The sequence below is a fragment of the Corvus cornix genome, chromosome 1, assembly GCF_000738735.6.
Source record: "Corvus cornix cornix isolate S_Up_H32 chromosome 1, ASM73873v5, whole genome shotgun sequence".
Taxonomy (NCBI): Eukaryota; Metazoa; Chordata; class Aves; order Passeriformes; family Corvidae; genus Corvus; species Corvus cornix.
In genome coordinates, this window is record NC_046332.1 from 53,292,767 (window position 1) to 53,319,616 (window position 26,850).

Sequence of the window (26,850 nt, forward strand, 5' to 3'; positions counted from 1 at the left end):
TTCCTGCTGTGCCTCTTCCAGCACAGGTGGAGAGAACCTGAGTCTTCCAGAATTGTCTCCCTGCTCCCTTCCCTGTCTATACAGAGTGCATGGCTGCCTTGTCTAAGTGCTCCAATAAACCCCTGCTCAGTGCTAAGGATAAAGGCCACAGCCTCACTTTCTGCTTCACTGCCAAACTTCCTCCACCAAAATTTTCACCCTGCAAGGCTATGGCAGTCAGGCAGTCACACCCCCATGAAGTCAGGGCTTTTTCCAACATATTGGACCTTGCTGCAGGGAAAAGCACGGAGAGTCTAAGAACCAGCCTGTGGCTGTGTTTGTGCATGTGCTGACCCAGCAGCATGCAAAGTTACCCATCAAACACCATCATTTTCCTTACCTTAGCTGACCCAGTGTGGACATTTTCTTAATGCAAAACATGTAGCAGTGGGAGTTGTGTTGGTGATGAACTGTGCAAACCTGGCAGCTGAAGGCAGGATTGTTCCTTCTGAGCTGGAGCAGGCACTTTGGCAGCTCCCTGCTGATGACTAATGCAGCAGGTAACCTTTTCTTTCTTGTGGGGCCTTTCTGAACGGACTCCAAGTACAAATCAATCTTTATTAATGCTGTCAGTCCTCCTGCAGAGGTGCTCTCCCTCAAACCCACTTTTTCTTGTACAGAAACAAGGGCTTTCCAGAAGATTATCCATACCTATAATTACACCTGATATGCCAGATTGTCACCTGCTGATGGGAAGGTGACCTAGCAAGTAACCACCTAACAAATAGACCTCTGCCAGGGTGTCACAAGACATATAAACGAGCCAGCAGCTAAGGTGATATATGTGGCACTTTGCAAAGAGCTCTATCAGCTGCATTGATGGGAGGGGGGAAATTTCCTGAAGAATGAACCAAGTACTTGCCACTCTCTACTGATTTCTCAATAATTTTTTTTTTCTCTAAAATAAAAGACTTAGTGAAATAAATTTGTCTTTTTTTTTTTTTTTTTTTCCTCCTGTACAGTCACAGTTGTGTGGGGTCCTTTGCTTCCCCCTGCTGTCACCCTGAAACGGCACAGGGTGGGCTGTGGCTCCAGCTAGCCGTGGGAGTGGGGGAACTAATGAGGATGGGCTCCGCCGGCAAGCGCTCCCGCATCCCACAGCTCCCACGGTGCTGCCGTCGAGAGCTGTGAGAGCGGGAGGCCAGGAGGAGTAAAAGCCACCAAGCTCCCCCCGCTCCGTGCCTCGCCGCCCACGGGCAGCGTCCCAGGGAGCCGAGCAGAGCTCTGGGGTCCCAGCGGAGAGAGCTCTCCCAGCTGGTTTCCACTGAAGGCTGGATTTTGCCATTTCTCTGCCCCATCTCCCACACGCGCAGGTGAAAGGATTTGGCACGCACAGCACTCTCAGGTAAGAGGGGTTCGCTGGGAAGTGGACAATGTGCTGGCATAAAAGCCAGTGTGGGGCTTTGTGATTTGTTAGGAGCCGGATCTGGAAGAGGACTTTGCTCTGAATATTTCAGAAAAATAAAAAGAAACCATTCCCTCTAGCAGTCCTTAGCGAAGAGCCCTTGCTCCAGAGGGGTTTGCTGGCCCATGTACACCTCCCGTGTCCCAGCAGGGACCCTCTGGCAGTCAGCAGCCATCGAGTGGGAACTGGGGTCTTAGGAAGCCCCAGCAATTCTGCCTGCTGTGTCCACCAGCGCAGAGTGGGGCACCTGCAGCTGGGAGAGAGAAGGGCTCTGTTTGAAAAGTCTGAGCACCATAGCACAAGTGTGGACATGGCTCTCGTTTGGACTGACACATGGTGGGGCCAGCCTGACCTGTCTTTTGGCTTTGCTGTAGGTCAGGCAAGCACCAGTCAGTCAGTGCTCACCTTCTCTTGACTCCTATTAACCTAAACATTTAGGATGAGAATTAATGACCAGAAAAATAGTTTAAAGCTAAAACTAGATGAAATAACCAGGGAAACAGGGTGGAGGGTCTGTGCTATAGAGACTTATCACTGCTGCTTGTGACAAGGAACTGAGTTACAACAGGAGGCAGCAATGTGGGACACAGCTGTGTTCCGGGTGGGCAAACCTGGCTGCCAACCACCAGCAGTGAGGGCACTCACTGAGGAGTATTGGACAGCCTGGAAGAGGCACAGGGGTGCTGTGGCTCTACTGTGGCTCAGTTGCAACCTGCCGCCCTGAAAAGCAGCTGTATGGAGAGGCTCCAGCTTCCTGCAAGGGGCTCAGAGACTTGTCCCTGCTGCTTGCTGGCCCTCCTAACCCAAGGGCAGGTCCCTTTACACTGGGGAAACAAACTCAGGGAAGGACTGACGGGAGGAGGTCCAGAAGTTGGCTTTGGTCTTTACCTTTTTTTCCTAGTTGTGGCTGAGTTTTATGTTTTGCATGACTTTCCCAACTCACTATCAAACTGGGAGCAGGCACAGTGGGGCAGGACACCTTCCTGCCTTTGTATGCCACCAGTCTTCATGCTGCACCAATTTCAGCTTCCAGTGAGTTTCAGCGACAATTTCCCGGTTTCAGCTGGGAAACAAAACTGTTCTGCAGCTGCCTGGCTGCTGAATTGCACTTTAGCACCCTCATGCATTGGCACAAAAGAAAATAATTCATCCTTAACACCCACAGCGGCTTCTGCAGAATTACCGAAGGTCTGGGGGAAAGGGGAAACACTTCTTTATCTGGCAAATAGAATGACTTCTCTGAGGGATTTGTCAATCCTGAAGAAGTCCAAGCCAACGTCTGAGGAAGGACTGAGACCATTACCTGGTAGTTACGCGTGCTGTGTTCTTGTGTGAACACGCTTTGTGCGCAGCCATCATGAAATTGCTTTCTTTATCTCACCTGTTCGGACTGCACACACAGAGCTCTGACTCAAGGTCACTTCTGGGCTCCGTCACTAGGTGGTGACACACTTCCAGATACCGAGTCCTCCTTCAGTTTGTCTTCTTTCTTTTAGCGTAAAAGAGCAGTAAATAAAGACAAAACGTCTGTTTTCCCCTCTGCTTATGCAAATACAGCATTCTCAGCCACAATAAATTCTGCTTAAGATAATTTGACATTCAAGTGATTTTTAATATGGCATTGGATTGATTAATGTTGTTTCTGTAAGAATTACTGCTATAAAAGTAATTTTAGTCATAAACATTTACATAAAAACTAATATTCCTGATCTCTGCATAATTTAGAACATCTTTGCCAGCAGCCATTGCCATATTCAAAATGAATGCCTGTTTTTGCACTTTCTAGGAATAAACTGGCACTGAAAGTTTTAAAGTTAATATATCATTTGGTTGTGAAAACGACCACTTTCCTTTCCTCCTTTCTATTTTCCCTGAGCATGCAACGGTGCTTATTTTTTTCCTTAAAATTCTCATCAACAGCTGTAGCCCAAAAGTACAATATTTGCTCTGCTGAAGAAGGTTTGGTGGCTGGTATGAGACACATGCACTCACCAGAGGTCTGACACTTATATGTTATTTCCATTCCAGTCCATCGTTCAGTACTGATGGAGATGTCCTCTGGGATATGAAGATGAGGGCTGGAAAAGGAGAGTTAATTTCATGAGATGTCTGATGTGTGAGGCACACTAGAAACTTGGATGTGTATGTTGGTGGCTGGCTGCTACCTTCAAGGGTTACTGACCTGGTGGGATGTCTGTGAATGCCTCGGTCCCTGACTCTTTCTTGGTCACTCACCCACAGGCAAAATCACACCTGCCTCTCTTACTGCCAGGAGATAGAATCTGCAATGCCACTGTGCAAGGAGAAAACCCCATCCCTTTCCCCATGGCAGCAGAGGGTCCTGTCTGGGCTTGGAGACAGCCACCTCTGTTCAGCCATGACTAGTAGGGCTCGGACAGGCTTTGGAGGGGGTTATGGACATGTACCAGCTGGTTGAACAAGTCTGTCTTTATCTTCAACACATGCCTGGGACCCTTTTGTCCCTAGAAGGCTCTGGGCCAAGCTGGACACATCATTGCACAAAAAAGCCCTAGGGTGGATTCCATGTCAACTCAGAACATGATGAGGCTAAGCTTAAAACATTGCTCTTTAACCATTAGGAAATCTAGAGGCTATTTTGAGGTACATGCAGGAATGCAGCTTCCCTTATCCTGGCCTTTTCCACACACACCTTCTTCTGTCACACAGCTGCTGGTGGTGGCACACTTGTAGTGACCCTGGCCAGAAGCTGAGGCTTAGAGCATGTGTGTGTGCGTGTGTGTGTGTGTGTGAGAGAGAGAGAGAGCTTTCCACACTCCCATTGATGCTGGATGCTACTTAACTGTCTGGTGCTGTCTGAGGCCCGACCTTGGATGCTTGCTCATCACTCACCCCACCTCATAAAAATTCTTCTTTGCAAGGAGCTACTTTCTAATCCAGCTGCTTTGCTGTCAAAGGCATGTGTTTCTGGGCTCCCTGTGGTTTGCAGTTTTTATTCTATATCCTTCTTCAGAATCCTTCTTGATCTTAAAACTATTTTCATCCTCTCTCCTCCTTTTCTTCTTTAATTCATTTTTACTCACTAGTTAATTCTTGCTGAGGTTTGTGTAGCGAACCCCACCTGTTTCACTCGGTTTTCTCATAACAGTTAAATACACCTTGGTCTGCCCCAACCCCAATATAGATAAAGATAGAACATTTCATAGTTTTTTCAGGAAAATGGCATTAATACTTCTCCCCCAGCCTCCCTGTGACCCCAGAGCTCGAGCATCATCACCAGCAGGCAAGCCTGGAGCTGTTGGAAGGCATACCTTCCTCTGGGTATGCCACGCTGCTAGCTGCTGGCTGCATTTGTGCATGCTTGGAGTTTTTGAGGGTAGTGAAAGGCTGCCAGCATGTGTAAGTACTCTGAGTCAAGATACTTAGTAAGGTAAAGACACTTCTCACAGCCATATGAATTTCTCTGTCTCCACAGACACTCCCCAAAGGCTCATCACAATGGCTGCCGGCCTGGAGAAAGCCTGCCACCGGTGCATATCTAAAATTGCCAGCAATGGTAAGGCAGTTCTGGTAGCAATCACCTTATGTATTTAAGCAGCCTTGTTGCTAAGCCAGGTATATAAAGGAGTCACAATGGTGCCAAGTCCCACCTGAATCTTCCACTGAAGTTTCCTTTCCTAGACAATTTACAGTGCTGATGGAGTGTGCAATAGTAACTCTACCCGAACAGCAGCTGCCTGCTGCAGTATTTGATGTATAGCAACCAGCACAAAACTTCAAACAAATACAAACACCACCATGTACCTAAATATGGGCTGCAAGACATAGCCTAAGCAAAATAATGTGTTTGCCTCCTCTTTGAAGTGTTACCTTACACATAGTACAGCAGAAGCATCCACAGGGAAAATCACCTGGTAAAGAGCAGCACAGCCAACCTGGGAACAAACTCTCCTAGGAGAAATTCCTGCCAAGAAAAACTGCTGCCAGCCTGTGTGGTGGCACAGGAACACAAGTCTGGGGATGGAATATGGTCAGGAATATCCCCCCTTTCACCCAGTGAGATTTGGGACAGGGTATTCTTCCCTCTGCTTCCCTGCTGCCTGGGACAAGGGCCACTGCAGGCAGGGGTATCCCCCATTAAAAGCCCCTTGCTGTGGGTTGGAAGCACCAGTTCTCTGTACAGAGGTTCTTTTGCATGACAGCCTGGGCTAGCTCAGGTTTTAAAGCAACTGGTTCTTCCCACCCAGGGTGGAGGACACAGAGGGCTGTAATGAGCTGACAGCTGGTTGAACAGGCTGGTTCTTGCTCTCTGAGGAGCAACGCAGCAGAAAGTTGACCTGGGCTGAGGCTGTGCATGCTCCACAGAGGCACAGGAGAAATCCACTTCAGAGGTGGGGTTTTGTAAGATCAGGGAAGTAGTGTCCTCGGCAGGAGGTTAAAATCCATGGATTCTAAAGCAGCTTACTCCCACTGACTGCATCTCCTTTTCCCTCTGAGTTGCAAGTGCCTTTTGCTTTCACTTCTAGGCAGTTGCAATTGCTAATTCCACTCAAACACAAGAAGTGGCAAACCCCTTGGCCACTCATCATAATTGATACTTTACCCACACTAATTCCTGCACTTGCCAGTCTAGGGTGTTGCCTTGGGGTCTTCTATATCCCTGATCTTTGCTTTGCTTGAAAGGTTCTCAAAGTTCAGAATGAACTTTTATTAACGATTAAACCCCTCAAGTCCTTGCTCCCTTATAAGCTAGCAGAGAAAATCAGGCCAAAGAGACAGGAAGCTCAGTCCAGGCCTCCCTGCAGAAACTTGGCACAGGTAGAGAAGGAGAGGACATTTTCTGTCCCACTTTTTCATGCTCATCATTGCTCCAGGAGAAAGGAGGGCTGGGGAGTGATGAAAAACAAAGGGTGAAGAGCATGTGGCAGCCTCATTACATCCTGACAAGTGCCTGGGAGTGGAATTGGGACCCAGCTGGTCCCTGTGGGATCCCTCACATCCTGCAGAAAGGACATGCAGGGGCGATCTAGACCCATTGGTGAATATCGCAATTTAAAAAGTGGTATTTTCTCTGATTTTTGTTCCTAGTCGTTACAAGCAAAACGTCACCATTCCCTGGTATTAAATTACCACTGGAACTTCAATGATGACAGAGAAAAAAATCAATCCTTCTGAAATTTTTTTTGAAAGATTGGGATTAGTTCTGATCTCACCTATGCTCTTCTACAACAGAAGCACCCTCTTGGGTACCTGAAAAGTTACCCATGAGTAAGGCAACTCAGAAATACCATTCCAGAAAAGTATCTTCAAGTTTTCAGCATGCTCAAGTTCAAAATCGGCTCAGCTTTAGTTATGGATCAGCTACTGCATCGAAAATTCATTTTCTGTTCATTAAAATGCAAGACCTCATGAAGTGCAATGATGCTTAATTTCACTTTTTCTCATCATCCTGTATATATTTTTCAAAGAGCTTTTCAGCACAAACCCACACTTGTACCTATGGTCTGCTGGTATTTAAATAACTCCCAAGAGCCAACCCACCTGTGGAGCATGGTTTCATTCTTGGTGTAGCAATTTAAGTTCAGTCTTCAATTAACTGACCAAAATAAAAAAGGCTAATCCCTGGGTCTGCTGCAATGAAAACTGAATGGGTCTATATGTAATGCCTAAATATTGTTTTTTAAGCACTTCTGGAAATCATTCACAAGGGGCGAAATCCCGAATCTAGACCATGGCATAACTGTAGTTTAGTATCCAGAGGCATAATATAAAATTCAGAAAAGACCCTCTGCAATATTGCTCAACCTCCAAAGCACCTACACCTAGGACTTAAATTTTAGGTGATGTGATGCTGATATCTGGGTACCAAACTTCTATTTCACAGTAATTCAACCTTGCCTAAGCAAAGAGTGATGGAACACAGCAAACAGCTGGTGGCCCTGAGCTTGGATTTGGTCAGTTTTCTCACATTTCCCCTGCCTCGTATGGTGGCTTTGCACTGGAACTAGAGACCTCCATGGGAATGGCAGTTCCTTACCCTGAATCCTGCATCTTCTGAGTATCCACTTTGGTCAAGGGATTAAATCACCCCAGGGATGGGATTCCTGCCATTTACTCCCAGAGATTATTCCATCAATATATTTCCTTGCTATGGAATTTAGTCTCATGAACAGACCAGTTTTTGGTTTTGCTCAGGTTCATCTCATGTCTGTACTCTTTGGATGACTCACAGGTCTGTTTTTGAGCGCTCAAACCTTGCTGTTATTTTCTCTCATTTTGTGATGGCTGGCCAAGCTAAACGGATTTAATTCCTTTCCATCATGTTACTTCCTTCAAGTCTTTTCTGCATATCCCACCAGAGACAGTGACATTTTCCTGTGACTCGAAAGCACAGGACAGCCAGTATCCACAGCTGCCAAAACCATGGGCAGACTCATCCCTGGTCTGTAAAACACATGATCTTACTGGGGCTGGTTGCTCAGAAAGATCCATCGAGACTTTCTTTGCCACCATGACACCCTCACAGGCTGCATTCTTTCTTTTCTCCAAGTGCCTATCAGTACTGCAGGGGATGCCTGCAGATACCATGACGGAATAAAACATGGGTGAAAACACCTGCCCCCCATCTGCACTCCAGCCTGTTACACCACCCGGGCTGCAATGCAGCACACTGTGACACTGCTTGCTAAGCTACTGCTCTACCATCTGCATCTGCCTCAGGGCATCAGCAGGCCAGAGGCCCTGCCAACTGAATTTGACCCAAATTTCCTAACACCCAGACTGCTGGGAGTTAGTCCTCTTTAGAGCAGCATTCCCACAGGGTGTCCAAAGGGCATACTGTGAGTTTACACACAGAGTTTTGCTCCTCAGCTTGTTCATGTAGATAAATCCTGGGGTAAGTGCAGAATTTGTTTGGAAGTTGGTAGCATCTCATTTAAAAGAAAAAAAATTCCTTTTTTATCCAGAACCTGACAAGCTACAGAACAAATAGCACTTGGGAGTGATGGTAATGTAACCAACACTTCTTTTATTACTCTATTATCAGAGAGCTTGTCACTCTACTAAGAAGCTTGCACTGTAGCTGTATTAGCACACTACTAAGACAAGTAGGTAGGTTGAGAGTTATATTCATAAATCACTTCTGAAAATTCTGTGAAGACTCTTACCAGAAAAGAAAGACACTTTTCTCTCTCTTTAAAGTAAATAGGGACAGCCTGAGCTGATCTGAAACTTCCAAGTGCTTGGAAAACTCGTGGCAGCAAAATAAAGTCTTTGAGGAGCCCACAGGTGAATTTGTGTCCCTCCAATACTGCCTCCAGATCCCAAGGAAATGCCAGAGGACATCAGGCTGTGTGCCCTGAGGCCAGGCACGTTAGTGGGGACAGTCAACAAGGGAGTGGCAGAGGACTGGGAGGAGGAGAGCTGCAGTGCAGGGGCTGGCTGTGGAGGATGCAAAGGCTCAGGCATCAGACAGAAGAGAGACCATGGCATACAACCAAAATGTCAACAGTGATTTCAAGTGCGTTTACTTCTGTGGGGAGACCCTGGAGAGAGGAACTCAGCTAACCAGCAGATTTGTATCAGCTGACTGTACTGCTGGGCAGGAGACACAAAACCTGCACCCACTGATCTGATTTTTGTGACCACAGATTTCAAGGAATGTGCAAGATACTCAGCCACTTGTTCTCTTCTTCCTCTGTTGTGATCCCAGACATGAGCTCTTCCCTTCATCCATTTCCCGGCACGTTAGGATTCCCACAGCAGGACTTCACCAGTGCCGCAGCAGGGGCTGCCCTGCTGATACAGAGCAGTGACTTCTCCTGCCTGATGCCCTGGCACCAGCTTGACGGAGCAGATATCCTTTCGAGCCCTGTCTGGAAACACTTCCCTCACTGTGTTGTGTTTTTAGAGACTACCGGCCCTTTTTTGCTACTTGTTCCAGGAATGGGGCCAGCGGCTTCTCTGACCAGCCTGTGAGGCGATATCGCCGACATAAAAATACCACAAGCCCCACATGTGGACCTGCCTACACAGCAGCGTCCTCTCTGCTGAGCTGTGCTACCCTGCGGCAAATACCATTTTCTGGAGCAATTTGTCTTCGGACCAGAACGGGGCAGCACAGCCCAGACAAATCCAGGCAGAGAATGCGTGTATCCCAACTGAGCAGCATTTCTGTGAAACCCCCACACATTTAGGGAAAATCAGTCTTTCGTGCTGCTAGCGACACTGAGAGTGGCTGCAGAGCCCTGCCAGTTGTGTAGGCAATTGTTGAAGAGTCTCACTTTGTTAAACATGGATCTGGAAGCCTTCCCAGACTACGCATCTGCCCCTCCAATTCGAGACCTAAGAGGCTGTAGCTGAATGGGGAGATAATGAGTAAATACATTCCCAGCGACTGCCTTGGGAGCAGAATTAATGAACCATTATCTTTTTCTCTTGAGCTCTGAGTGGTCTCTACCTCCCATTTCTCCCCTCCAAAATCGGGCCATTGGGTAGATGTCAGACACAAACAAATACGGACACCTGTGTGCCAGATGTGCAGCCTCACATGCACACGAGTCCCCTGAGCCTTTTCTAGAGCTTACTGCAGCGTCCCTCCCCGGGGTCAGGCAGAGCACGCGCTGCACAATTAACAAATTACATGATGCCTCCTCCTCCTCCCGGGCTCCTGAGCACTTCCCGTGCAGCAAGGGCAGGGACAAGAGACAGCTACGAACCACAGGCAGAGGGGTGACATCGCTCCGAGGGCTGCGCTGCAATGACAGGACTCGTGGCAACACCAGGCAATGCCCGCAGGCCTGAACTGCACCCCTTTGGGCACCAGATAAATGTGTTACCCCGTCTGTGGGCACTGTTTGCCCACAAATGATGTTGGAAGCCCAACTCGGCTATAATACCATCACTTCTTAATATGAAAGAATAGCCTAGATAACATAACAGCAAGAGGAGCTAGCACAAAATGTGACGTGTGGTGAAAAGGGAGGCTCTAGGGTGAGTTGTTCTAATGAGAGGCTGTCAGTGGTTGAAAGAGCTTAGTCAAGTGTAGGACACTATTCAAACAGAGGAAGAATTTCTGTACTGTGCAGCATTCAAGAGATAGGAGTCTGAGCAAAAACGACAGAGAGAGAGAGAGAGAGACCGGCCGACAGGGAAAGGAGGAGGGGGCTACACAAAGGAACAGAAGTGCTTTCTTCAGCTCGAAATAACCTCAGTCTCTCCCAATTCATAGAGATAACAAACATGGTACTTCTGAGAAAGATGTCTCTCAAGCGCTGAAGTGTAAGATCCTGGTCCTTTGCGGAGAAAACGCGAGCAGTCTGTGGGGGATGGTGTGTTCCCATGAAAAGTGTCTGCGAGTCAGAAAGCCTGGTGGATCTGCTCTGAATTTTGATGCTGCTGCTATGTCCTCTCTCTGTTTCTCCTTCTGTAAAGTGGAGGCAATGATGCTGCCCTTTTTCTCTCAGGCAGCCTGAGGGTGATATTTTGGCAGTGCTGCAGAATTTCCCGGAGTGGCACTGTCTGCAGGGTGCTGGCTGTGTCCCTGCTCCTGCACGGCCAGGAGGACACCATGTGCCTTGCAGAGGTTGCAGTTCTCTGGCATGGGGAACTGTGTGACACAGTTTGCCCAGCGAAAGGGCAGCTCCCAAACCAACCCCAAATACTTGCTCCAAGATGTTTTTCACAAGCCTCCATGGAGACATCCTACTCCCTTTCATATCCATGCTCTTCTCAGCCCCTCTGCAATCTATGCCCACCTGCCCTTTGGCATCTTTAGGCACCCACTTGCAGCCTGAGCCATTTCTGGAGGGGCTCTGCAGGGACACTTGCCACAGAATGTCCTCATTATATTTTACTCTCATTTGGCAATGCAGCATTTCACTTTAATGTTGCCAAGGGTTCATGATCAAGCACACAGGTGACAGCTCTTGTAAGACAGGCTGCTCACACTGTTCTTGACACTCACCCTCACTCACCTCTTGACACTTGTCCTTCACCTTCCGTGAAGGTAAGCATTCATCCTCTGCAGCACCAGGCTGTGCTGGGAAAATATCTGGGCTCAGATACACCAGCAGCTCTCTAGGGAGTAAGCAAGCACCTCAGGTCCACTCACCTGCAGGGACAGTCTATGTGCATCCCTAAGAGCATCCTTCCATGCAGTTTAAGCTGATTTATCCCAAAGACAAATCCCATTCCTTGCAGCAGGGCTGCCGCCTTTGTGCTCATGAGCTAAGCTGGGTCAGGGAGTTAGACCAGCCAGAAGCCATTCACATCTGTAATAAAGACAGTTTATTTAGCTATCAGTGAAAACTAAGTGGAATGGCATTAAAACTGCTATTTGCTTAGCAAACAGATATGGCTCATCAGTTGCCATGGATTAGCTGATGCAAAATTACTTGTTACTGCACAGACGCCTGGCAGTGCCTCTGAAGAGGATGCAGGATAAGGCAGCAGTGACTGACTCCTTGCCCTTGCAATAAGACAAGCTGCAAGTAGTAGCTGCAAAAGCAGTTTGTGTCTCTCACTGCACCCTGGAAGTGATAAAATGTGCTGGTCCCATCACCACAAATATTGCACTACAGATGTGATATTCCCACCCCATCAAATGCACTGCATTTCTTCCTACACAATTGTTTGAAAACAGAGCATCTGTAAAGAACTGGATGGAAATGCTGGTCTCTAAATTTAAAGTAGCCCAAATAACTCTGCCTTTCTTTTCTCCTTCACAGCATGCTTTATATTTGGGCTTCTCGCTTTCCTTGCCTTACCACTGTCCATGACTTTTATAGGTAAGTTGACTACTTAAGCAATTTGAAAACAGGAACTTCCTGGCACTGTGTGGCAGGGTAACACATCTGGTGGAAGAAAGGAGCTGTAAAATTCAGAGTTTCCAACTGTTAAACCTCTGACTTGGTACAGAATCCCAGCCCACACTCTATATGAGGGAGGAAGGAGTACTTGAATTCTGACCCTGTTTATCTCAAGAGCCCCTCCAATGTGTTTTACCTCAAAACTCAGCTTAGTCTGGGGGAGGAAGTTCAGAATCTGACACGTGAGAAGATTTCATTAATCAGGATCCCTCTGTATTAAATACACTGCAAAAAATTGTAGAAGCATAATGCTGGAAAGGAAAAAGAGATGCTGTAGGCTGCTATTTCTCCATCTTTTTGAAAGTCAGACCTGGTTTTTGGCTGATCCGTCTCTGTATAACCCCTTGAAAGCTGGATTTGTGAGTAGCATTTCAAGATCAAATATTTAAGAAAGGAAAATCCTTTGAGCTGCAGAATTTTATACATTTTTAAACTGCATAAGGCCCCTCTTTTCTTAAGCATCACCTTTCCCTTTCCATTAACATAGATTTTTATTTTTTCTTTAACATTTCATTGCTCCCTTTGGGTCTTTCAAATCCTCCATATGGGTTGTGAACCCCACTTGAGAAACATCAGTAGAGACACCAGTCCACCTCTGCTTTCAGACAGGCTTGCATGCTCACAGCATCCCTGACAGATGTCTGACTTGCCCTTGCTCAAGGAAATTCCATGGCTTCCCGAGGAGGCTATTTCAACATTTTATTGCTCTCAAAGACAAAGTATTTTTCCCCATATCCAACCTAAATCTTCCCTATGGCAAATTAAACAGATTACAGCCTGTCCTGCCCACTGTGGTCACAAAACAGATTGGTCACTGTCCTACTCAAGAGATCCTTTGAACTGTTTGAAGGCTGCTATTATAACCCTGCTCCATCTTCTCTTTTTTTTCCTCAGAGGTCTTAAAAACCTAATTCTTTCATCCTGACCTCACAGGTCACTGTTTCTGTAGCTTTTTTTTTTTTTTCATTTTTCCTTCCCACCTTTGGCCTCTGGCCAATGTAAGTATTTTTCCTTATAAAAAAAAGAAAGATGTAACACAGGCCTCCAGCTGAGACCTGAGGAATGAGCAGCGCAGAGTAATTAGCTCCTCTGTTTAACATGCAGGATTTCTGCAAACACACCTCAAAATGAAACATGGTCTCCCTGCACCAACCCATTTCCTCCAATTTAGTTTGTGGTGCATTGTAAGCCCAGATGGTTTTTGGCAGTGCTGCTCCCTATCAGACATATCTCATTTCTTACTTACATTGAAGTTTCCTCCCCGACATGCAGTGTTCAGCTCTATGAGTTTTCATCTCGTAGGGTTTGAATGTCTTTTTCCAGTGTATCCAGATCACTTTGAATTCAAAGTCCTCAACAGCCCTTGTCTTTGAGAAGCTGCTTATCTTGTGCCTCATTATTCATGAAAGATGGTCCAAATGAACTCTACATGCAGATGCTGTGGGCAAGATGCGTCCCACTTAGACTTGGACTGTGTGTATCCACAGCCAGGCTGAGCTCCGTGTGTTGTCCTTGCAGGCTGTTAAGGGAAATGGATGTTCCTGACAGTGAAAGTTCCACATCCTCTCTTTGGTGTCTGCCTTGAGATTAGGTGACTTTTAAGGCAGCTGGGACACCTGGCCCGTTGGCATGGATGGTTATCCAAACCCACATAAGTGTTCAGCTAAAGGTTGGTGCTATTCCCTTTATCTGGGGCCTTCAAAGCACCGCTGATGACTATGGTGGGATTCCAATTAGGATGTCCTAATTAGGAATTAGGGGGTTCTAATAAGGGATTAAGGAGCAGTTAGGAAGTAGGGAAATGGACCAAACTGTTACATCTCAACACTTCAGCTCTTATAACTATCCATGACTTAAGATTGCTATTTATCCCTTAAGAAGATCCTAGCTTTAGCTTTTCCCCAGGCTGAAGATGCCTGAACTGTGAAATAGGGATGGGAAAGTATAATTCAAAATGTGGCACGGCTTCCATGCATATTGACATCCTGCCTCCTGGAAATGAATCCAGGGCTGGAATCTGACCACTTATAAATATAATTTCCCAGGAATATATCATAATACCTTTAAGATCAGTAGACAGTGGAAAGTATAGGGTAAGATATTAGCCTGGAGCTCTGGATATCTCCTCCATCAGATACAGAGCCCTTTTTTCCCCCACAATTTACTGAAATTAAGAGATAATGTCACTGTAATATAGTGTTGTCAGAGGATATTGGTTTCCTGCAGCTCCATATCAGCAAAGGCATTTTTAGGAAAATGAAATGTCGAGGAAAATGCTGATATTTATTATCCAAGAAAAACCCTATGATTTTCTGATAATATTCTGTTACCATGATTTCAGAAAAAAAACTTGCTGATGTGCCTCCAGTCATTTTGGCTCTTGCTTCCTGCAGAGGAAAACTGTGAGATATAATACTTGTTAAAACTCAGAGATGAGTAACAGGCAGCCCTGGTAATAATTACACGCTAACATTATACACTCTAAGAATTTGATAATGCTGTAAATTACAGTATAATTCAAGATACATGAAAAGGACTCAGCATATTTTCCAAGCTGCAGACTTGTGACATCATTTAAGCCATAGATTGTTTAGCAGCTTTTTCATTTTTACTGGCAGAGGTGATCCCTTTTTTCACTTAACACTCCAAAGACATAGAGATTTATTTTAATTTTTTTTTTTTTGGTTTCCAGGACAGTGAAGGATTACTCTCAACAATGCATTCTTGTATGTTGTCCAGAGTACCTTTATATACAGAATTCCCCAAGGGCAGCTAAATCACATTTGAAAGCTGATGACATGGTTTTTTCAATAAACAGTCTAAATTGCCCCCTGTTCAAATTTAACCCAGTACTACTTCTTACACTCATAACTACACCAAATATTTCCTCAAATCTCTAATGCTCCTGAGAGTTGTCTGAAGCCTATTCTCCATGCCTTTACATAGGAACCAGTCTCGTGCTTTAGCAGTTGTTCAACACAATCTTTCCTTGTATTTCAGTCCTTCAGCCAGTCCTCTGATTTGCTGATAAGCTTTCTGATAAAATGGTGCCGAAAAGCAATTACTTTGAGATAAATTCTCTGCAGCACCTAGATCCAAGTGTAAGGCCCACAGTCAGGGCTTGACTGAGGTCTGTGCTAAGTGATGATAGCTGCAGCCATCCACAAGGAACACCTGAAAATGGCCTGGCATATTGTGTTCTCCACCTCCCATTAGAATAAAAGTCATGGACAGGGCACCAAACACCAGATCAGCCTTGCTGTACAGCAGCCCTCCTTTCCTATGGGGTGCACTTCAGCTGTTTTCAGCTGAGAAGAATAAAGCAGCTAAAAAGAGGCCAATGATGTACTGATTTTCTTTTGTCCTGGCCTCTCATCTCATGGATAATCGTGTCACAAGGACACTTGGTTGGTAGCAATCCACTGTGGGCCATGCCAGAGCACTGCCCCAAATGGTGCCTGTAGAGATGCTCATGTCCTGTTTGCTCACAAGTGCTCTCTCCACTTGCTGGACTCTGTGTCCTGGATCACGCTGGAGTGTTGTTCTGTGGCAGCCAAGAGGTAAAATGTGCAAGTACCTCTGCTTTCCCAAGCCTCCCACCTCCTTTTTCCCTTTGGACACTGTGCAGGCTGTGTCTGATCTTGCAAAGATCTTTGGTCCATTCATTTGGACTCCTGTGCTGGTCTGTGCTGTGGTCAGGTTCAATTGCTTTTCACTCTGAACCACAGATGGCTCTGGCTTGCAGGCAGTACTACAGTAGAAGCAGAGCTTTGATCTCTCATGGTCCATATATTTCATCTCTAGCAGTGGAAGGAGAACATATCTGTTGCTTATGGGAAAGAAGAGCTAGCACTGATGCTTTCCTACTAGTTTTGGTGTTCCCAGATAAATCAAACACATGCTGTGTGAGAACTGATTGGCACATTCACTGATTTCACTGTAACAAATACCAGTGCCCATCTGTCAACTGTGGGTCCGTATTTTCTATTCACACCTTGGGGTGTATTTTTAAAGTTACTACTGTATCACCCGCTTTGACCTACTCTTTCGCTGTCGTATCTGTCTGCAGTGTTCTTCCAAAACCTACAGAGTGCCACTGTCTGTCATTCAAATCCTTCCCAAGACTGACTGATGTCATGCTATGTATATGAAAGGACTCCATAATAGATTTGTCTGGGAAAGGGAATCATAGCTCCATGAGAAAAAAAAAAAAGGCATTTTTTCCTTAATTTTTTTTTATTCCCTCAAATAGAAATCTCAGTAACACATTGGAAATAGAAATTGACTAGGTTCCTAAACTGAAATATATTCCCAGTGATCCCTGGCCAGCTGCTTTTGTGGCAGGCTATTAGATGGCCAAGGACTCTGGAAGCCCTGGCAGCAGTTTTCTGATGAACATGATGTAATTTGTGACAATTTCCCTGCTGCCCACTCCTGTAAAGCTGGGAGTCTGAGCAGGTCTCAGCATTACATAGTGGCAAAATGGACAACAACTTACAGCTTTGTAATAAGAACGAAACAGGAGAGAGTCGAAATCTGTTTAAGTGCACCTTTTTTCATTTCTATAGAGGTTGGTAATATATACTTCATATAAAAGAGTGCGCTGAACTCCACAGACTTGACACACAGGGGATTACAAAACTGCAGATCACAAAACCCTGCCCCATGTCCTGTGACTGAAGTCAGACCTGTAGCAAGCAACCACAATCCAGAACCCCTGTATTATGCTATGCAAAGAGTGCAGGAGAGGTTCAGGCCATCAGCAAAGTTCTGGACCAGCAATAGCAGTGGACTCGGTGGGCAAATTGATGAGCTGAAGAGGATTACAGCTATAGAAAAGGAAAAACAAAACACCACCCAAAACCCCCCGAAACAACAAAAAACCACCAAACCAAAACCACTGGTACTTCTTTCCTAATTCCTCCTATTCAGTGTAGTTTTGAAAATGGAGGCAAGACATTCCACCTGAGATGTTTAGCACTAAGACCAGCACATTCCTTTCAGTATCCTGCAACTAGGTAACCCAAATTTTTCAGAGAAAAGTCAGAATATCTCCTTGAAAACTATTTATACAGCAAGAAGAAAACAGAAAATCCTTTCTACCCTCTGCAACCGATCAGTCAAAGTTCCATATTCTGAAATATGGGATCAATACCAATAAAATTATAGCATAATGAGCTGTTTAAAATTTCTGAAGATGCCATTGGGTAAGAGCCTTGGGCGGGGGATTCATCCCAGCCAACTTATAGGTACCTACAGCTGGCTGTCTAGATTCCTTGTGTGGCCATGGAGAGACAGAAGCACTTTCAGGGACCAACTCACCCCACCCATTTCAAATGCCTATCTTGGGATAAATGAATTTTACAAGTGCCTATTTCTCCCTATTGACAGAGTCAATACAGAGTCTAGAAAACTAGTTCACATATGGATGCCTGCATTGCAGACATCTATATTTGGACAGATGACTTTCACTGCCACAGACCTGTATCACAAGCTTCAGTCTCTATTACCAGCAACATCCTCACACAGCCATACATTCTCTTCCCTAAAACTTATCCAGCTTTCCCTTTCTTGCAGTAGATTTGAGGGTTGCCAGGATCCCCAGCTCCATAACAACCAATGCTTTTATCCTCCAGCAACCCAAACAGCTTGGAAACTTGAGTTTTGACAGTTCCCTATCAGCTGCCTGGAATGCTAAAATGGTTCCAGGTGCTCCCACGGGTATTGGCTCCCAAGCTTCCAGGCATCTGACTCAGGAACATGCCACATTCATAGGAACTAATGAGCAGGAAAATCCTGGGGAAGCTTACCAGAATTTCTTCTTTTCATAGTTTTGATTTTCAGTGAATTTTCTACCACTGATGAAAATTTCCTGTCCAGCTCAGTCAATGGTTCATTTAACAAAGAGCTGTGGCTGAAGCTAATGACCTCTATATGTGGCTCCAAACAGTAATGCCAGAAAATAGTAATGCTGGTTTTGACTTTGCTCTCTCTCTTCCTTCTCCTGCCTTTTGCTTGTTCATGGCCCTCACTCCTGTAGTGGAAGGTGCAAACCCCTTTTAATTCAGCCCCCATTTCAACAGACACCAGATACAAGTCTTGGGTGTAAGCACTACACTTCACTTACAGCATCTATAGTTTTCACTGTACAGCTTGTTGCAAAATCTGATCACTTGAGATAACATTCATTTTTGCCATTCAGGAATGAAGTTTTTGGAAGATTGCCCAGTTCAGCCACTGATTCCCTTATATCTCTTGGTGGGTGGCGTGATTGGCAGCTTAAAGGTAATGTGCCTTCTGTGGGTGAAAAATATTTTGTGTGACTTGACTTTGACTTGCTAGTTAAGACATAGTGATAGCTCCAGACAGCCACATGCACCCAGTACTGGAGAGCTAGCAGGATTGGACTGTGCTTGTTCCAGCACTAAAAGCACCCATCAGTCAAGTGAGATGCTAATGAGCTCAGCATTGTCCCACACACTGTGGTGTGACTTTCTCCTGCATCACAGCATCTGTGCTACCATCCCTACTGAGGGAAATGACTACTTAACATGAATGCTTGTGGTAAATGGGGTCCTTTTTTCCACAAGAAATCCTCCAAGCATGTAAAATCTTTCTCCATTATTTTCATACAGAGAGGACAAAAAATTATTCTCTGTGCTTTGAGAATACTACAAAACTACTTGTGTTTGTACATAGTCCTTCACAAGTACAATTTACTCCCACTCTGACCTGGCCAGAAGTAAATGACTGCAGCAGAATCACTTCCTTCCAGAGTAAATATATCCCTGCAAAACAGAAGGGCTTATTAATCTAGATGCAGCATTTTCTAACCAAAACTACCTGTCTTCTAGTGGACTGTGCTCACTTGTATCTTTGCTGAGGCAGAGTCTGGCAGCTTGACAAGTAGACACACCCTCATACCTGTGATAAACCCTGGTCACTATAAAGATATAACTCTACATAACTCTAAAGGTTCCCCCTGTTCTGACAGTCCCTTTGCATATGGTGTTAACTCGCTGCTAGGGAGCATGAAGAGCCTTGCCACAACATTTCTAGCCTCTTTTCTTTGCCAGGACCAAAAGAAAGGGGAAAAAATACTCCTCTAAAGGTCTCTGCATCCACTGCACTCTTTCACAGTGGTAACCCAAGCAAACCACAGTACATCACTGGCCTATGAATCATGCCCTCCGAGGACCTTTGGTCAGTGAATAAGAAAATGGGGAAAAAAAGAAAGTCCTTAATCTTGTTACAAGGAATTTGCCATGTTGTGAGTTCTACTGGCAAGTGCTTAGTCATTCGATCACACCAGTGGACTTATCTGTATAATCAAAGGTTCATTTAATAATAGTTTAGAAAAGATTAGAACAGAACTGAAAGGAAATTTTGAGGCTAGTGGATTGAAGCTTTCATTAAAAATGTTGACTGGTTCTTAGCTATTTCTGGTTTAAAGTCAGTTTTTCTCACTATAAATAAAATGGCAAATGGATCAGTTAATATTCATGCTGACATCAAATAATGGTTTGAATTTTACTTCAGTTGACAGCAGGACTGCTTATTTTGCAGTTTGGCAATGCATTTAGTTAGAACTTGATTAGCTTCACTCACGGGTCATCTCAGCCCTTGGTCTGTAGCCATTTTCGAGTCTCTCGCCCATCTGAACTCTGCCCTCTGTTATGCTCACTGGGCTGCACTGACTTCATCAAGCAGTGCACTCACTTGAGCTCTGAAAGTTAAAAGGTCAGAGAATGGGTGCAGGATGAAGTCTGAATGGATGCTGTCCTGTGATGGACATTATCTAATGGCAAGTCATTCTAGCCCATATCTGTGCAGTCTGTAGTCTCCTCATCTATTTCTTTACCATCTCCAGTCTTTTAAAAAGCAGTGGTGACTGTTCACCGAGGCAACTGAACCATTCTAGAGCACCCAGAGAGGCCTGTTGAATTCATGCCATGCTGCTCCATAAATGTCTATTCAGCAGCTCATAACAATGTGAGTGACTGCCAGCAATTTCTTCAATCACAGCTTGGCAAGGCAATATCCATAAGAATTAAATGCACTTTCCGTGAACTACTTAGATGCAGTTGAGATTCATAAATCTCCCAGGGAGGTTTCTCTGACTGCCTCAAACCCAATACTCATCTGCCATTTAACCCCATTCCCATTGCTGAGCTTGATGGAACGTGAGTGAGTACAGGCAGCTGCCTGCGTGCTGAGCTGAAAGCTAAATGGGCTGCAGCAGGCTTCAGGTCCAGCAACAGGTACCCCCATGCAGAAACCTCAGACCCACTGGCCAGGTAGGTTTATCCTTCCTGTGTCCCACGAGTCTGTGTAAAATAAATGTTCATTTGAGAAGGTGGTTTGAGCAAGCCTGTCAGTTTGTGTGCTCAGCTGCATGTGAGACATCAGTGGAAACACCATTTTTTTGCCTATGTTGGTGCTGGAACTTTAAACTGTGTTTCTCAAAAACTGGTAACAACATCTGGGCTAGAAAACCAGTTGGTTTTGTGAATAAATATTTAATCATTTATATATAATCAAGCAGTTTAAGAGGGAAGAGTTAGAGAAAGCTCTGGATTCTCTTGCTGAGCTTTTCCTATTCAAAATGGGGCACATGGACTAAAATCTGAACCAGGCAAAACATGTACCCAAACAGGTTCTCCTTGGCCAGTGTTCTGGAGAAAGAAGAGTGTAAAATGAGGGGTGGTCTCCTTTTTCACTTCAAGCAGAAAAATGAGCCCAGAATATAACTCTGTGAAAGAGAACATGACTGAGAAGCCCAGTCAATCTACCCGTGTTCTTTGTATTGCCAAGACTAAATGAGAAATCCAAGCACCACTGATGAGTCTTTCTGCATTTGCTTGTATACCAGACCTTCCTAACCACCTGGCATCATGGTATTCCACCTATTTCTCTGCTAGTTTTGACTGAAGGCAGGAATGGAGCTATCTTGGAAAATGACACTTAATTGAAGAAAATTTGACAACAGTACACTGCAGGCATCTAAAGCAATTTCTTTAAGGTGTAAGTCATAGTCTATATGCTTCATAATTTGATATAAGCTGATTCAACTTTATAACCATGGAAAAATAGAGTTAGAAGAGACAAATCTACCCACTACAAGGCAGGAACTACACTACTTAAGTCATTTAGCAGTTACTCTAATCTGTTCTTAAAAGTCTCCAGTGTGGGAGCTGCTGCCATCTCCCTACACAATCTGTTCTCAAGCCTTTCCATCAGCAATTTTTTTCCAGAATATGGCCCCACTGGTGAATAAACTATAAGAAAAAATGCATTATTGTCCAGCAGTACCTGCCTCATTTGTGGCTACTTAGCTTTCTCTTACACCATTTTCCCACACCAAATTTTATTTGGCCCAAAGACTGGCCGTGGCCAGAAGGTGCTCGGACTCTCTGCAGCCACTTTACTTACTCCCTTTTCTCCCCCAATGCCTCCAGGTGACTCTCCTGCTGTACGACTCAACCAAGATGAGGCAGCTGCTTTCCAAGTCTGTTGTGATTGATGACGATGATGACGACGAGTATCCCTGGAGGCAGAATGCTCACAAGTACTACATCCATCTAACCCTCAGCCTTTTCCTCTTTCTCTGGTTCATTCTTGGGAACTACTGGGTTTTTTCTGTGTATCTGCCAAATTTCATCCCCCCTTTTCATCAGCCTCAGGATTACTGTGACAAAACCCTGTACATTTTTGCTGTTGGTGTTCTCATTATTAGCCACACCGTTCTGTTTCTCCTTATCTTTTGTAGCTGCTGCATATACTGTTTTTCCAGGCAAAGATTCTCTTCTGAGGAAGACTAAATGCTACATAAAGAAATCCCCAGATGTTTGGGAAAGTGTGTACAACAAAGAACAGGCAATAATTCACCCTTGCGTACATCTTTGTTGTATGATATATATGTGTGATAGCAGTCAACTTCAAGAGGAAATTATAAAATACAGTGCTGTCTGGAAATAGCTATGCTGGAATACAGCATAGTCTACATAAAAATGATGCTGCAGGTGCCAGGGTGTACTCCTGCTAACTTTTACATCCCTTTTTCCACTCTGGATGTTTTATCAGGAGCGAGCTCTTGCAGATGGCAAACTCCTCTAAAACCAGCTCCCCCTTAAGTTGTATATAGCACAGTACATCTTTGCCTATAAAAGTAGCCATGCTGTCCTCTTCACTGGGATCTGAACATCTCCCCATAGTCTTTCTGAGGTTTGTTATTGTCCCTGCATTATAGAGGAGGGAGCTGAGACAAAGGGTTGTATTCAGACCACTTTGCATAGTGCATGGACTCTGACAGTAACTGAGATGCTCACCAGAGAGCTATCCAGGCCACTGTCAGACTGGCCAGTAAGTAGCTATGATAGCAATACAAGCATGTATAAAAGGCAGCCTGAATATGGCCCTTGGGTCTCTTCTGAACTTGGACTAGGAAGCATCTGTATCTAACTTTGTGGCTTAACCAGACAGCGTGAATACATCCGTAGATGTCCAATACATCCAAACTGAGCCAAGGCTGCTTTGCAAGTCTTTGGCAGAACAAGGAACTGAGCTACTGAGTGTCAGATCGGTGCTTCAGCCAGGGCTCAGCATTTCCCAGTCAGGGGACACACTTTTTGTATGGCAGTAATTTGTCAGTACCACACTAACACAAAGATGACTATCAAACCATTGCGATCAACCTCATAGAAAAACTGATGGTGGTACTTTGTTATTTTAAATATAAAACACAACTATAAGACATGGGCAGGGATGTGAGGATTTCAGGTGAAGGTGTTCATTACAGCAGTTCTCTTGTTATGGTGTGAGTGTACATTTGATTTGTTCACCTTGGTGCTGTACCTGTGGAAATCTGTACTTAATGGACAGATGTAATGCAAACAGCTTTTCAGTCAGCAGCAGCAGCAGCTTTAAAAGCAGCAGCATGCACAGAGACAATTTTTTTGTGACATGTAATGGAACAAGCCCAGAAGTGATCCTGGTAGATTGTTTTTTCGTGTGTTGATGAATGCAGTGTAAAAGTGCTCTTTCTGCTTTTGCATTATTATTTTGCATTTCTGTTAATGTGGTCAAAATGGAGGGGCTCCCCTCTAGCTGAGCATGAGGGTGGCCCAAGGCACAGGAAAAAGATGTGTGTTTTGTGTATTTTTTCTGTTAAAACCCATGCAGCTAAATTCTGTGTTTTAGAGAAACCCAAAAGGGTTATAAAATGCCTGTGAAAGGGTGAGATATGTAAAAGAGCTCAACAATATGCCACAGCTGAACAGGGTCTGCTCAACCATCCTTCCTGGGACTGAGGCTGAAAGCAGTGTAACATCTGTGGGAACCACCTGTCTTCAAACACAAACATTTATCTCACCAGCTATTGTATAGACAACTAAGCCTGCATTTGGTGCACGAGGATTTTAATTCAGGCCCCAGATTTAAGAATTGTTTATTTCCAGAAAACTAATCTTAGAAAGAAGGATAGGATAAAGGTAGGACAGTATAGGATAGGATAGGATAGGGGAAAGGTAGGATAAAGGTGAAACAATCTGACATGATGGCAGCATCAGTGTAGCATTCCCCTGCTCTGCGGCATCCATTCAGGAAAGGTCACAGCTAGGCTGCTCCTGTTCAGAAATCCATGGAATAGGTATTACTAACACTGCTGGCTGACTTAGGCCATGCACAGTTGTATGTAGGGAGATGTGACCAGTGGAAATCCTTCCTTTTATTTGTGGGCCTCAGATTGGATCTGGGAGAAATCACTGGCTCTGTTTCCCAAAGAGCTGCTCCACCACGTGCTCTCCACTGCCTCTCTAATGATACCTCACTTTTCTGAAACATAACTGCTGCCAATGGTGAAATACTAGAATTCCTCTTTCCCACCCCAAACACTTCAGTAGCTCAGCCCTTGGGCTCCTGGATTTCAGGGTTCAGTTCTGAACGGATCTATAGGATTTTACATTCAGTGGAGAGCATCTTTCATTTGTTAAGAACCCAAGGTGTTTAAGAAATTGCCTTTCAGAAGGCATAATTCCATCCATCACTCAAATACAACAAAGCAGCTGTTTGTCATTACACAGGAACTTAACCCAGAAGCTTGGAACAGGCATAAAACCAGAAAATTATACTCAGTTGATAATGCAAAAGAAATTTAACAAGAAAGTAGCTCCACCCACAAGACTCCAGTATAAATTTCCCTGTTCTTGCAAAATGCTGCTAAATCATTCTTAATCACCAAGAATTAAGGGCTAATACTCCTGATTTAAGTCTGAATTGATTCCAGTGACCTCACAGCAAGTGATGATGTGCTCCTATCTGAGCACATAGGAGGTGATTTTAGCTCAGAACAGAGGAGAAGAGACATTTCTAAGTGATGTTGCCTTGTGTTTGCTATGTGCTTTCAAGAGTGTGGTTACAGTAGCTCAGCAGATGTGCAATGATTTGCCAAACTTCAGCCACACAACAGTAAACCTGAAGCCTATGCCTCATTCACAGGAGGCTAGGACTGACTGATTCTCTAGTCTGACATGGAGGATTAATTCTTCAAATTTGAGAACCCATTGACATTTTGGGAAAGTGCTGCCCAGTCACTGTGCTAGTATTCAGTACCTGGTTGGTACAAACACAAAATTATAGAGGAGGTATTAACAAGGCAAAAGACATCTGTGAAATATTTTGAAGTTATACAAAGTAAACAAAATACTTTGCTATCACCAAGAAAGAAAAATTCTGCATTGATAGTATTAACCTTTACCTTGTGTACATCAATATGCTATGGCACATGCAAGTGAGAATATCAACACCTCAAAAACTGTTGGAGCCATCCATTCTGTGCCCAGAGGGATCTAAGCATGCCTTCTTTCACTGCTAATGCCTCCTTCAGCAGATGGGACTCTTGCAGGGGTGGAGCAGGGACACCAGGTTTGGGGCATGTGATTAGATACACCAAAGTCACAGTGGCTCTTCTGACCCACCAGCAGCTGCATAGTTCCTCTCAAGTTGCCCCAGTGGCTAAATGAAGCACTCAAACCTAAATTAAAGCAGTTTAATTGAAGGCACTTTATCTCACTTAGGGGTAAGCTAGGAACATGTGCACGGACCACAGCACCTTAACTTGCAAGCAGCAACTGTTTGAACTGCCACAAACTGATGGTGTCCCCAACATATGCTCAGTCTCTGCACAAGTAGGTGTGCCTCCTCAGCAAACAGCTGTGGGGGAATTAAGTCATTACAGCCCAAAGGTCAAGCGGCTGAAAATACAGTCTACACCTTAAAATGTTTAATTTGAATTTTGCCACCAGGCTAAAATTACAAATTGAAAATGTTCATTTTTTTCCCACAGTAATATAAATGTCTTCTGAAAAATTGAACAAAATGCATGCACCTTTAAGCTAATTATTATGAACTCAGAATGTTGACTACAATGCAGGAAACCAGCTCAGTTTCAGTTAAATCATCTCCCCTTCTTGAGAAGGCAAGGTCTAGTTCCAGTATTTAAAGGAAAAAATACACATTATTTCAAAGGATTAGATAGCCTCCTCACTGCTAGTTGTGAGTACTGCAGAAATCAAATAATATGAAGAACCAAAGACAATTCTGTGTGCACACACTGACTCTACACACATACATATAAGTGCACTGACAGCAGCCATGAAATAAGTTACACATTACAGCTTATTGTCCACGGTGCATTTGTCCTCTCACTACTCCACCTTCTTCAGCAATGGGCATAAGATTCCAAAGCTCTAGAGAGTAGCTTTCCACAGCTATTTTAGAAGCAGCAGACAGACAAGCAATGTTTTGTTCCTTCACTCTGAATGTTGAACACAGACAGCTCCTACCTGCTGGCCCAAAGAAGAGAGAAAAAAAGAGCATCAGACATATCACAGACCTCATCTTCTCAGGACTGGAAACCGGAACGCTGTGCTGTCAGAGAAGATGATCTCTCTCACAGAGCACTTGCTCTGAGCTTTATGAGGTCCCAAGACATCAGATTTTAAAACTATAAGGTAACTGTGCAGAAAAAAAATAACCTAGAATAGCTTCTGCTTCTTTATGCCAAGAGCTGTTTCAAATGTCCCAGATCCTGAAATAGGAACAGTTGGTGTAAAAGATCCTAAATGCTTTGACTTTACAGGCAAAGGGCTACAAAGATTAAACTGGTGATAACTCATATAGTTTACAACATTCTAAACTAGACCAGTTTCTGTAAGTTATCTTGAATTTAATCTCAGATAATTAATTTTCTCCAAATTCTAGTTGATAGGACTTTGCATCACAATGAGGACCCTTGCACGTTCTACATATAATACAGAAAGGATTGTTACGTCAGGACTGCAACTTGAAACTGTTACTTCTTGGCATAGGTTTCTTCAGGTTCCCATTCACTACTGGATAGATGAAAGTCCCACAGGTATTAGCTGCAGGAGGAAACAGAAAACATTTTTAGAAAGTATAGTATTGAGGGAAAATAAAAAAGGCTGGCAAGTGCCATCTGATGTTGCACAGTACAAGGAAACTGCTGAAAAGAACAATGTCATATTGCAAGGTTTCTGAACA

General features: G+C 44.5%; 1 protein-coding gene and 1 long non-coding RNA gene across 2 annotated transcripts in view; one reads left to right on the forward strand and one right to left on the reverse strand.

Annotated features, from left to right (window-relative positions):
• LOC104689949 overlaps positions 1–26,214 on the reverse strand; it is a 37,564-nt gene extending 11,350 nt beyond the window's left edge. The window contains exons 1-3 of the long non-coding RNA XR_751896.4: positions 26,133–26,214; positions 3,437–3,522; positions 2,826–2,933 (exon numbers count right to left, since the gene is read on the reverse strand). This is a non-coding gene — a long non-coding RNA (uncharacterized LOC104689949). The remainder of the gene's footprint in view (positions 1–2,825; positions 2,934–3,436; positions 3,523–26,132) is intronic.
• On the forward strand, positions 1,130–26,136 carry TMEM272 (transmembrane protein 272). The gene is made up of 5 exons (XM_039567209.1): positions 1,130–1,384; positions 4,899–4,979; positions 12,151–12,210; positions 18,494–18,576; positions 21,750–26,136. The coding sequence occupies exons 2-5, from the start codon at positions 4,922–4,924 to the stop codon at positions 22,110–22,112; spliced, it is 564 nt and encodes a 187-aa protein (XP_039423143.1). The 5' UTR covers positions 1,130–1,384; positions 4,899–4,921; the 3' UTR covers positions 22,113–26,136.
• Positions 26,215–26,850: the final 636 nt, after the last annotated feature.